This window comes from Phalangium opilio, unplaced genomic scaffold (assembly GCF_054372755.1).
Source record: "Phalangium opilio isolate 3A_F unplaced genomic scaffold, DU_Popi_V2 ptg000209l_1, whole genome shotgun sequence".
NCBI classification, from domain to species: domain Eukaryota; kingdom Metazoa; phylum Arthropoda; class Arachnida; order Opiliones; family Phalangiidae; genus Phalangium; species Phalangium opilio.
The window spans coordinates 22,672,817-22,685,960 of record NW_028324217.1 but is presented as its reverse complement, the minus strand read 5'-3'; the positions used below and the strand labels follow the sequence as shown (position 1 = coordinate 22,685,960).

The window sequence follows — 13,144 nt, the reverse complement described above, 5'->3', positions numbered from 1 at the left end:
CCCTTCAGATAAAACCAGCCAATCGTATAGAAGCTCTGTTCCCGCTAATTTAAATTATTATATTCCCGACCAATTGTTTATTTATTCCGATATAGTAGCTAATGAATTTATAGGCGATACGGTAGCCCCGCTACTTCGTATAGTAGGCGTAGACAGCGAAAAGCTTCACGGTTCGACTATAACTAAATCATTTAACTCTCCCCATTACGTTAAAGTTGCTAAACGTTACTTTGATACTATAGACATTGATATAAGGAATAGTTTAGGCCAAGCCGCGTCATTCGAGTTTGGAACGTCGACCTGTAAACTACACTTTAGACCATGCCAAAACCCCAAACATTAGAGTCTCGTTGCGAATATAGGAGGTATTATTTAGATCAGGTAGGGGGTGGAGGGGTGTCAAAAGTATTTGTCGGGACCCCCCACCAAAAAGGTCACGGAATTGGGAGCGCCCTGAAAGGGTTATTTAGATGGGCACGCCCCTTATTAATTAGAGGTGCAAAGTATCTGGCACCTAGAGCCATTAGTACGGGACAAAAGATTCTTGGTGACGTAATGCAAGGTCAGAATGTGAAAAGTGCCGCGAAAAAGAGATTGCAGGAAACTTATGAGAACATGTCTGCTGCTCAGCAAGGTTCAGAATTAAAGATAAAGAGACGCAAAGTTAAACGCCTGTCAGTTTATCACCGTCATTCAAAGCAGACGCCACGCGATATATTTAGCTCCTGAAAAAATCATGTTTTCTCTCCAAGCTCTTAAGAGTGAATTGGACATTTTTGCCCCTGTGCCGATTCAAACTAGTGTCGAACATGCTCAAGGTGTATGGGCCAAACCCTTGGCGGCCATTGGTGATAGCTCTACCCTCGAATACCTCATCTCGGGCAATGGAGATAGCTACATCGATGTAGCCCACACCGCATTACAACAAAGTCAAAATCACCAACGAAGATGGAAGTGATCTTCCTGATGCCGCCGTGGTAGCTTTCGTGAACAACGCTGGCCACGCATTGTGGAGAACTTGCGATGTTTTCTTGAACAATACCCGAGTTTCTTCAGCCGCTCAAAACTACGCCTTCACTTCTTTTATCGAAACTGTCTCAAATTACGGACCCGCGGCCAAAAAATCTCACCTCATGATGGCCGGATGGGAAAAGGACGAAGCCGGAAAGTTCGACGACTTTTCAAATAAAGGTTTCGTCGCTCGAATGGCTAAAACTGCTAAATCGGCCGTGATTGAATTTTTTACACCCGTGTTTAGTGACGTGTTTAATATTCCAGAATATCTCTTAAACGGGGTGGACCTTAAAGTCGTGTTTACTCGCAACAAGGATGAGTTTGCCTTAATGTGTGAAGAAACAGCCACTCTCAAAAACTGTAAAGTCAAGATACTAGACGCTGCACTCGCGGTACGTAAAGTTAAACTCAGTCCTAAAATATTGTTAGCGCATGAAGCAGCGCTTAATAACGGTACTGCCAAATATAATTTTACGCGCACCGAACTTAAAACTAAAACTATCTCTACCGGAAGTAGCACCGAGAGTTTTAACAATATATATCTAGGCCCTCAGCCTAATCGCGTCATTATTGGAATAGTCTCCAATGCGGCGTTCAAGGGCAGTTACGCTCTGAATCCCTTTAACTTTAAAACTTGGGATTTAAATTTTTTGTCTCTGTACCTCGATAACGAACAAATACCCTCGAAACCGTTGACTCCTGATTTCGGTAAAAACTTGTATATACAAGCTTATCAAACGTTGTTCGCGGGCACGGGTATTCATTATAAAGACGACGGTAACGATATTACTCCCAACGAGTTTGCCAACGGCTTAACTCTGTACGCTTTTGATCTGACACCGGACCTATCTGCTAGCGAAACAAACCACTGGAACCCCGTTAAGCAAGGACAATTAAGATTGGACATGGGATTCGCTAAACCTTTGCCCGAAGCCGCAGTCTGCATTGTATACGCCGAATTTCAAAGCATGATTCAAATCGATAAAAATAGAAACGTAATTGTAGATTATTAAAATGTCAGCAACCACCACCGTAGACTTGATTCTCGCTTTATCAGATACGCCCAACTTTTTGGGTGTTTTCGCGTCAAATAGGTTACCTAAGGTTACCAGATATCCCGCATCGTTAATTATAAATTTAGATCAGCACTATGAAAAGGGGTCTCACTGGGTATCGGTCTTTATAGACGGAGCTCGTGTAGGCTATTATTTCGATAGCTACGGTTTGCCACCATTTCTGCCTAGTATAAGAAGATTTTTATCTTTAAACTGCAGAAAATGGACTTTTGGTAAACGACAACTTCAGAGGTTAGAAAGTAGCGTATGTGGGCAGTATAGCGCCCTCTATCTTATTCATAGAAGTAAGAAGAAAAGTACGAAAGCTTTCCTAAAAGCTTTTACCGCAAATCGAAAAATTAACGATATGAAAATTGCTAAACAATTTCAAAATCATGTACGGCGACTAAAAAAGTGTAAAAGGAGCTTATTAACAAACCGTGTGGTTGCCTGGTGGTAATGCGTCCAGCTCTGTGTTGTTTCAACAACATTTGAGTTTCCATTCCAGGGTTCGACTTCCTACCAACGGCGCTTTATTAGTCCGGTATAGAAAAAAAAAACATCTTCAGATACGGCTTGAATCAAGTTTAAGGAGGAGGTTTTTTAAATATTTAACTAATTTATTATTAATTTAACTTAATTATGTATGTTATTATCACGCTAATTAAATGCTTTTTGATTTAAAATCCGATTCATAATAATAATAAGCCTAGAATAACCTAGCATAAGCCTATCCTTTTCAGGATCTACAATAGCATAAGCCTATCCCTACAGGTACCAGCCACGTGACGTCATAAAAAATTAGCCATGACGTCATCAAGAAAACCACCACCAGGTGGCTCAACAATTCAAATTTCCCGCCAACACCATCACGTGACGTCATCAATTCCCCCCCATCTCCCCCCCAACCCCAGGGATGTCCTTACTCTCTATGAGTCCTGAAACTAAATTTATAAAGCGCGTTTCTATCACCTTTCTCTCCTCTTTGCCTATAGAGGTAAAAAATTGCGTTAAGAATGTTTACCGCGAAAAAACGTTATCCACATAAATGTGATGAACATCAAATAAATAGGGAGTACTAACCTTAGGTCAAATGGTCGTTAAATGTTTCCCTCAAAATGTTTAACAAATGTTCGTGGAATTAATTGCAAGTAAATTTAAAGATAGGAAAAGACAAGTTACAAGTATTTATTCGCTCTCGATTGCCCCCTCCCCATTTGCGCAATTGGCAATTCTCTAGCCTTGCAACCACAACAAGATATAGAGGCGTCTCTGTATTTTTTATTTTACCATTAACAGTTACGGCCCAATCATTACAGAAAAGGATGAAAGATATTGTCCAACAATATTTAAAATGTTCATGTTACGATTAAAAAGAAATTTTACATTGTCTAGCAGCCTTCAAATCCATCTAGTCATTCATGTGACTTCTACGTTCATGTTTTGTCAAATCACCCTTCCACTTACATGCATAGTCACATTGATCACATTTGAAGGGTTTTTCACCACTGTGAATGCGTTGATGATTGATCAAATTACTCTTCATTGTGCTGGCATAGTCACACTGATCACATTTGAAGGGTTTTTCACCACTGTGAATGCGTTGATGATTGATCAAATTACTCTTCATTGTGCTGGCATAGTCACACTGATTACATCTGAAGGGTTTTTCACCACTGTGAATATGTTGATGTGCGATCAAACTAATCTTCTGCGTACATTTATAGTCACACTCTTCACATTTGAAGGGTTTTTCACCACTATGAATGCGTTGATGTATGATCAAATTATACTTCTTCGTGCATCCATAGTTACACAGATCACATGTGAAGGGTTTTTCACCACTGTGAATGTGTTGATGTGCGATCAAATTACTCTTCATTGTGCTGGCATAGTCACACTGATCACATTTGAAGGGTTTTTCACCACTGTGAATATGTTGATGTGCGATCAAACTAATCTTCTGCGTACATTTATAGTCACACTCTTCACATTTGAAGGGTTTTTCACCACTATGAATGCGTTGATGTATGATCAAATTACTCTTGACCGTGCATCTATAGTCACATTTCTCACATTTGAAGGGTTTTTCACCACTGTGAATGCGTTGATGTGCGATCAAATGATACTTCTTCGTGCATCCATAGTTACACTGATCACATTTGAAGCGTTTTTCTTCGTTACCCTTTTTAATGTGACGTTGTGGACCCCTTTTATATTCAGCAGAATATTTGATCCGAGTTGAACGTTTCTTCTTGAATTTTCCTGCAGAAAATTATTAACGAAATATAAAAACGACACACATTCCATTTACAATATAGTATCAAAAATACAGTAACATTCAAGCGCACTTCATAAAAAATGTAATGCTAAGGCCTCTACGAAAACTCAGTCTTAAAGAAAAGAAACAATGCTGATCAAAGCGTTAGCCGATGAGCAAATGACCTCATCAACCAAAAGGGGATGAACGAACATCAACTGAAATGCACGAGAAACCTTGGCGCAAAACTAGAAAGGTTGTATTTTCGGTGGATCAAATACCAGCTGATGCTGCGTGAACACAAGTTACCAATTTATATCGTTCTTGCACCCCCTCTCTCTTTTCTAATGTCTAGTTTTCACTTTGTTTCTCTGTCTGACAAATGGCACCCCCGAGATCTTATTAGTGTTATATTTTCCACATTTATGAAATAAAGTACAACTGGCACATGATTAAAAATAACTAATGCGGATATCCCTTCGATAGATAAAACTTATTGTTACAAAAATCTGCGTAACCAGAAACAATATCTCGTTTTATCGAGCAACAAATAATATCGTTTTATCGAGCAAAAAATAATCTCGTTTTATCGAGCAACAAATAATCTCGTTTTATCGAGCAACAAATGATCTCGTTTTATCGAGCCACTGCCTTCTCTAATACTAGGCCTGGAAATGTGCAACAGAAGTATTTTTTATTTGACATTTTGAATTTGCGCTTAGTAACCGTTAGATGGCTCTTTTCTGGGGAGAATTTTCGCGATGACGAAAGTAAATTCGTACTGCGCAGTCTCGCATGACGTCACTTCTTTCGCTTATGGCAGACCAGGGTGGGAAATAAGGGTTTTTTTAAACTGGACTAAATAACCTGGTCCATTTCACAAGGGCACGCCGTCTGCTAAACTAGAGAAGTGGATAATTAAACTATTAGAGTTAATGTTTGGACTCTAGTTTCCCTTGAATTATCTTAGTGGTCCCGAGGACCATTGACCCCCTCCGATTTAATTTCTAAACTGGCCCAGGCAATTTTTAAACTGGTCATTTGCCCTGTGCCACCGCCTTATTTCCCACGCTGTGGCGGACTATGGGTGCAATTCGTCGCTAAAATGATACTTAGGTATTATGATTGTATTTTTCGTCAAATTCAGTTAAATCTGAAGCCCATCTTCAATGAATAGATCAATGTGTTTGGATCGTGTCTCTCAACCTAGAACCAACGCAAAAACTTTTGAGTTTAATACGTTTGCTAGATCGATAGAGACGAACATTTTAATTGATGTTGCAGATTTTGTGAAGGAAGAAATGCACTTCATTGACGATACTTGTATATTTCATTCAATCATATTTTGCGAAGGCTTTAAAATATGACTGTGATACATATTTGGAATTAATGAAACTACTGTTAACAAAGTTTATAAGACCATTGTTAGACAACTACGCAAAAGATTTAACAGATCGCAAAGAATCGTACAAAAAGTTCAAGAACAAACTTCTCCCATGAAAAACTCTAAAGATGTAAATACATTTTACCCACACTGTGATACATGCCTTTTTATATTGTCGTTTGAATTTTTATGTGTCTTTTTATATTAGCCAGCTGCTATATTATCCTCAATAGCTTTACTTTAACCGTTGTCTTGCAAGCTTTCAAAAATTTCCCCTAGTTTTGAATTTGCCGCCAGTTTAAAACCCCAGGAAAGCGACATCTAGCGCCATTTGTGAAATACTAACTCCCACCCCCTTTTTTTTCGTATTCCATGGCCTAGTATTTGAGATGGCAGTGATCGAGCAACAAATAATCTCGTTTTATCGAGCAACAAATAAACTCCGAATTTTTGGTCGAGCTAAGTACCAGCATAAGAAAATGATATAAAGCTCCCTATAAGTATGAAACTCTCCATTTAAGCCATGTAAACAGCATTTTCTTCCATTGAAAGAAAGTTTCTAAAGCCACCTATTAAGAATTTATGGCGTTAAAAATTTTTTTTTATTTTGTAATTAAATCGTTAAAGGTCTTGAAGTTATTATTATGATAATTATAACTGATTAAGTGCATGTCAAAATTATCATAATAAATTAAGAGATGGCGCGAGATTTCGACGACCTGGTACGGGGTAAGGAGTGTCTCGTGTCTCTACGGGCGTGGTCAAAATTCCCCGGCCCATCGTGCTTTTCGTGGACACTTTAGGTGGCGGTTTCGTCCCCCCTTTACTCGTAGTGCCAAAACTTCTCCCACGGGTCGTAAATAGTAAGCGCGCCAAATTTGGAAGCAAATGCTGTAGTATGAAAATGTACTACGTTTCATACTTATAGAGAGCTATGTATTATTTTCTTATGGTACCAGCGTTTAGAAAGGAGTGAAGACCCTTGCGAAAGAGGACATTTTAAAGGTTCTGATACATAATAATAATCTAGCTTTATTGCGCGTCCATACTACCCAGTGGGCTATATTTCAATGGGTCACGATTTCAATTTAAGGCCGTTGACAACCATATTTTCTATATCTATATAAATCGAAGTCCTGACTGACTGATAATCAACGCCCAGCCCAAACCGCTTGCCCTAGAAGGCTGAAAATTTGCAGGAACGTTACTCATAAGTAGTAGGCGCGTACTAAGAAAGATGTTTCCAACCCGCAGCCAGCTTAATAAATGGCGTCCAGAAATGTAAAAAATCTTCTCTATGCAACAAAGTCCGAGCGTTTCAACCGATTTCACAAATATTTTGTACACTGGTTTCCTTTAACCTATAGACGGGCTGAATGGTCTTTTGGCGCTAAGCATGAAAAGTAATAAAAATGTCCCGACGGGCTGACGGGCAACGCTGAATCCTTCGCTTCTAGGGTGCTACAAAAAGGTTAGTCATCAGTAAAATCTAACCATTCTTTATATCATTTTCATGCAAGTAATAATTACACGCGAGTGACGCCGCGGGTAAAAGCTAGTTCTGAATTAAAGTGGAGGAGAGATGGAAAGTAGAGCTCGTCGAACGATATTTTCGGATAAAAATCCTAGATGGAAACTTTTGACGACACACCTAGAATCCTCGAGATATTTCCCAATTTTTTTATACGGGTTCTGCACGAACCCTGGAATAGGGATCTGCCTGCTTTTACCAGGAATATTAAATAGGTTTTTTCAGTTTTTCACCTAGATACCAGCATTGCCAATAGCGTATTCAGCTTAGCGCTCAAGGGCGCTAGATCTGCTCGCGCTCGGATTTCCGTTTTCCATTTACCGAAAGCTGGACCCCAGATCCCATCGGTGCTAATCTGTACAGAATAGATAGCTCGCTAAATTTGTATCGACGATTAGGAAGGAAAAAGACAATCGTTAACGCAGCTCAAGAAATGAAGCGCATTTCACAGTAGCGTCGCTAGGGTTTGAAATTTGGAGGGGCTAAATCTGGGCTAACTATTTTAAAGTTATTATAAGAACTTAATTTAAACAAGATGGCCCAGGGGTTGGGACTTAATAGTAGCCACATCGTTATCTATTTAATTAGCACATAAATAAAACGAAAAAAATTCAAAGACCCTAAAAAAATCAGAAGTGTCCGACCCCACAGTTGTAGCGTATCTAACTGCTGCGCCAGCCAGCCGGGTTCAATTCCCGGGTGCGGTGTGAAAATTTTTTAATTAAAATAAAATCTCTAACTGAGCTCAGCTACCACTATTGGTGGGTTGAGGTACTATCGAGTTCCATTTTAAGCTAAAATCTGACTATAAATATATGATCAGTTCCCGGTAGAGCAGTTCTCGGAATAGCAACCGCGATTCCAAAAAAACAGCGGAGTTTTCTAAACTGCTGTTTTAGAAATAGCGGCTGGTATTTTGGGAAATAGCAGTGTTTGTCATTTTTTCGAAAAGGCATTCGATAAAGGTTATTTTATTTCGGAAGTAGATAATTGTAAACAGTAATATTTTGGAAAAGGCGTAACACTGTTACGCAATTTCCAAAATATTACAAACCTGAGTCTAACCACAAGAAACAAAACCTAACCTAACCTGACCTAATACTATTTAGTTGAAATAATCAACTTTAACCTAACCAAATTATCCATATCTGACCTAGTTCTTTTTGAGTTCATATAACCCAGCTGGGCCAGCTTACACCATTATAAACAACTATAGTTTTTCGCATATCTGTTTTTCCGCTCTTTAGAGAACTGCTGTAACGATACGCCACGTTTACGAGAACCGCTGTATCGGTAATTTCTGTAATGGGTAAACTGCCATTTCGGGAACCGCTATTTAGAGAACTGTTGTTATGAGGACCGCTCATAAGGGAACTGCTCATGTGAAGGCTTCCCACTACTACAGCTACAACGGCTCGGGTCAAACTAAGAGCCTACCGTATACTACGATGTAGCTAAAAATTGCATAATGGGTTCATTGGAAAATGTGTAGACCTTTAAAACTATCCGTAAATTTATGTCAACGTAAAATTATTCGTATTTTAAAGATATACAACCTTTTATAGATAAAGACTACGGAACCGATTATGAAGGATTTTCGCTCGTCTTAGGCTGATTTTTAGTTTTAGTTAGCTTTTAGTCCACACTATTGGGACTCCCATCGTAAGAACGTGAAACATTTTACTTGTCTCCATCTGTTTTTTCTTCAAAATTTTTCTGTTTGATATTGAAATTTTTTTACATATTGCCCCAGAATTTTAAGTTGGTAACAGCAATTTTTTGGTAGGGTTTACGGATAATTTTGGGGGGGCTAAGTTTGGAATTTGGGGGGCTATAGCCCCCCCCAAAAGGCCTAGCGACGCCACTAGCATTTCATGTCGTCTAGAGCAAATCAAGAGCGATCTCAGAGCAGTTATGTGGAAAACGCCATTAGACTATACACCGAGAAGGTGGAAATAATTGATTAGCATATTTCCCCCATTGGGGGTAGTAATATGAAACCCCACTCTAGGCATTCAGACGACTAAAGAATAAAATGACTTACCAATTTCCGAACAACGTGATTCGGAATTCTTTGGAGCGATTTCTTGAAATGTCTCCGAGTTGGACACCGAACTATTATTTCCAACTTCAACTGGAACTTCGGGTAAATTGATTTCCATAGAGACCGAGGTCAATTCTGATGGTTCATTTGGGTTACGTACAGGTTTAGGAACACACGCTGGCACACTCATTGGATCAACACGCTTCAGTTTTGGCAAACACAGTACCAAACTTCGATTTTGTCTTTCAGTTTTCTTCGCACCTGTCCAGGTTATTCTGGATTGGTTATCATCGAGATCGTTTTCTACGGCTAATTCTAGTGAATCGCTTTCGACATTTGCGCCAAGAGAAAGATCCAAGTGTTTTTCGACTTCAACATTCAATTCGGGAACACGAAATTCCTTTGATCGAGTTGTTCTTTCGTCAGTTTCTCCCTCTGTTGCAACACTTTGCGATTTACGATAAGAATCGATAATTGTATTATTGTTCTCAAGAGGTTCTCGTGACGAATCACTTTCCGTCGTTGTGTCGAGAGGCATTTTCAATTGGATTTCGACCTCGAGCTTCGGCGAAGGGACACAAAGTGGCGAATTCTCACTGCATATCAATTTAGGGACACATGCATTCGTAATTCGCGTTATAAACCCCACATTTTTAGACTTTTTTGGGATAATTTCAGTTTCGTTGTTTGCATTGCCAACCTCGGCAACATATTGAGGCTCAGAATCCGCCGATTCTTGACTAATTTCTTCTCTACCTGTTACATTTGTACCTGTTGTATTACGCGCCTTACATTAGTACCTTAAAACCTCCCTAGACGGCGCCAGCCTAATCACAAACATTATAACAAACACTATAACAATTACTAGCTACATGAGGGACTGGCAGTCCAGAGCGGATCTCCAGCCCGCAGTGCAGCTAGGAAGAACGCCTCTTAGCCGCAGTTTGTAACAAAGTTAATTGTGTATCTCTTGATTAAAATAAGCTTCATTTAACCTGGCCCATAACTGTGTATGTGAAGATCTCATTTACTAGTAACTTAATCTAACATGGTGACAGCGGTGGGATGCTGAATTTCCTTCGGTAACGAACTCATCGCGACTGCTAAGCCTTGGCCACACCACGTTGTGCCTTCGCAACTCTTGCCGACACAATGACTCATTTTAAAAGCCCTGAACCTTTCTCACCTGGATCAGACCCAGCTTTGGCGTGGTCTGAGTATAAAGAGGGATTCGAACTATATGCTACGGCTTCTAAACTCGGCACTGAAACAGTTTCCACACAACGGGCTACGTTTCTTCATATACTGGGCCCCGCTGGGCGGAGGATTTATAAAACTCTAACGATACCCCAGGTTGACGATGCTCGTACGTTGCCAATCATCTATGCGGCATTTGACACATATTATGAACCTTACAAGAACCTCACATATATCAGGTATCAATTCTTCACGTCTAAACAAAAGGAGACCCAGACGTTCGATGAATTCTATACCGATTTGAAAATTAAAGCTCAGGACAGTGAACTTTCCCCCTTAACTGATATCTTATTGTGCATGGCTATTGTTTTTGGTATTCGAAAGGAATCATTGCGTAAAACCTTATTAGCCAAACCGAAGTTAATATTGACTGACGCCATTTCACTCTGTCAAGCGGAGGAAACTTCTGGTATTCATGCCAGTGCCATGGCTCTCACTAACACAAATACGACACCTCAACAGGTTGACGCGGTAAATCAGATACATCACCGCTCGTCTACGAGCCGAAATCGGTTTCACCCTCGTGGTGGGGGTCCACCACGAGAGTCTGGGCGTCCGTCTCCGCACACGCCTTCCTCTCGCACTTTGCCACGTTCATCGTCTTCCCCGCGGCCTGACTTTACGTCTTACGGGCGGCCGGAACTTCGTCGCAATCCTGCCTCCCCTCAACAGCGCAAATGTCCTAACTGTGGGGGCAGACCTCACTCATCCAGACCTTGCCCTGCTCGAAACACCACATGCTTGAAGTGCAATGCTCGTGGTCACTGGGCTTCCGTCTGTCGGTCTACTCATGCCTTAGAAGCCCGTGACGCGCCCCATGACGATTATGTCGACTCTGACACCGACGCTCACCCGGGCTATGATTATGAGGGTGACCATGACCATGCCCCTTCCGATTATCTAAGTTATGGCCTCACCCTCCATCCACAGTTTTCACAAGACGGAAACCTTATGGTACATACCGTTCAATCACGGTACGAGTCTGAGCTCTATGACGAGATTTACATCTACAATCAACCAACCACGTTCAAGGTCGACACTGGCTCACAAGTGAACATTATCACGAAAACCATTTACGATGCCTTACCACATCAACCGTCGTTGCAGATGCCAAAGCACCGCGTTACGTCATATTCTGGTCACACTGTTCCCATTACGGGGATGACGAGCCTCCCGTGCACCTCTCACACTGCTGCCTGCTCCTGTCAATTTTATGTCACCGATGAGGACCGCACTCCTATATTGGGCGCCCAAGCTTCGCTCGCCCTTGGGCTTATCGATCACATCGACCGACCCCTTGGTCCCCCACCTCGCCTTCAGACGATGGAACTGCGCACTCAGGGTGACGACGACACCTTCACTCCGGCTGCAGTCATGGCGCAGTATCCCATGCTTTTTGACACCTTAGGCCAACTTCCTGGACGCCACTCTATCGAAACACTGCCGAATGTCTCGCCATCCATCTCCGCAGCCCATCATATACCTCTCCATTATCGTACCCAGACCCAACATGAGCTTTCTCGTATGCAAAAGGAGGGCATTATTGTCCCAGTCTCTGAACCGACAGAATGGGTACACCCTATGGTAGTGGTACCCAAACCGGATGGCACGGTACGCATCTGCCTGGATCCCCGCAAACTAAATCTGGCCATAAAGCGCCGACCCTATCCGCTGCCAACGCCAAAAGAAATATTTGCGGAACTACAGGGCTCGAAAATTTTCACGGTCCTCGATGCCAAAAGCGCTTTCTGGCAAATTGTGTTGACTGAAGACAGCTCGAGGCTGTGCACCTTTGCCACGCCTTGGGGTCGTTTCCGCTATACGAGGCTGCCATATGGAATCGTCACGGCCACAGAATACTTTCAATGTGTCATGCGCACCATATATCCAACTTCGGAGTTCCCCAATGTACACATTTCGACCGATGACTTTCTTATCGCCTCAGTTGATGTTGCCTCCAACGCCCGGATGTTGTTGCAGGTTTTGGAGCGCGCCAAGGAACACGGCCTCCAATTTAGCTCATCCAAAATCCAACTTGCGATACCCCAGATCACGTACTTAGGTCATGTCATAAGTGCACGTGGCGTACACGTGGATCCCAAAAAAGTCAAGGCCATCTGCTCATTACCACCCCCCGCGGACAAGAAGGCTCTCCAGCGGTTCTTGGGGATGATCAATTATGTGGCCAAATTCTTACCAGAGGCAACGTCTGATACGGCACCACTCAGGCTCCTGTTAAAACCAGAAATAGCGTTCGTGTGGGAGTCCCATCACCAATCACACTATGATCACCTCAAAGCCCTCTTATCTACCACACCAGTCCTCGCTTTCTACAATCCGGCCAGGCAAGTGTCATCTCCGTGGATGCCAGTCAGAGTGGCATCGGAGCGGCTTTGCTACAGGATTCCCATCCAGTCGAATACACGTCGACAGCCTTCACACCAACACAGCGTCGCTATTCGCAAATCGAAAAGGAACTGCTGGGTGTAGTGTTTGCGTGCGAACACTTCCATTTCTACATCGCAGGCGCTACAGCTACGGTGCAAACTGACCATAAACCCCTCATCGCGATCGTACAGAAACCACTACATATACTATC

General features: G+C 41.8%; 1 protein-coding gene across 1 annotated transcript; it reads right to left on the bottom strand.

The window, feature by feature from the left end:
• Window positions 1-3,012: 3,012 nt before the first annotated feature.
• LOC149621329 (uncharacterized) lies at window positions 3,013-10,036 on the bottom strand. Its single transcript, XM_089854206.1, has 2 exons — window positions 9,289-10,036; window positions 3,013-4,334 (listed from the first exon to the last, which is right to left on the bottom strand). Exons 1-2 carry the CDS (start codon window positions 9,824-9,826, stop codon window positions 3,481-3,483), a joined length of 1,392 nt encoding a protein of 463 aa, XP_089710332.1. The 5' UTR covers window positions 9,827-10,036; the 3' UTR covers window positions 3,013-3,480.
• Window positions 10,037-13,144: the final 3,108 nt, after the last annotated feature.

Coding starts and splice junctions, on each gene's coding strand:
- LOC149621329 (XM_089854206.1), bottom strand. CDS start 9,826: ATGCCTCTCGACACAACGACGGAAAGTGATTCGTCACGAGAACCTCTT. Junction 4,335..9,288: donor ATCACGTTGTTCGGAAATTG/GTAAGTCATTTT, acceptor AATTTTCTGCAG/GAAAATTCAAGAAGAAACGT.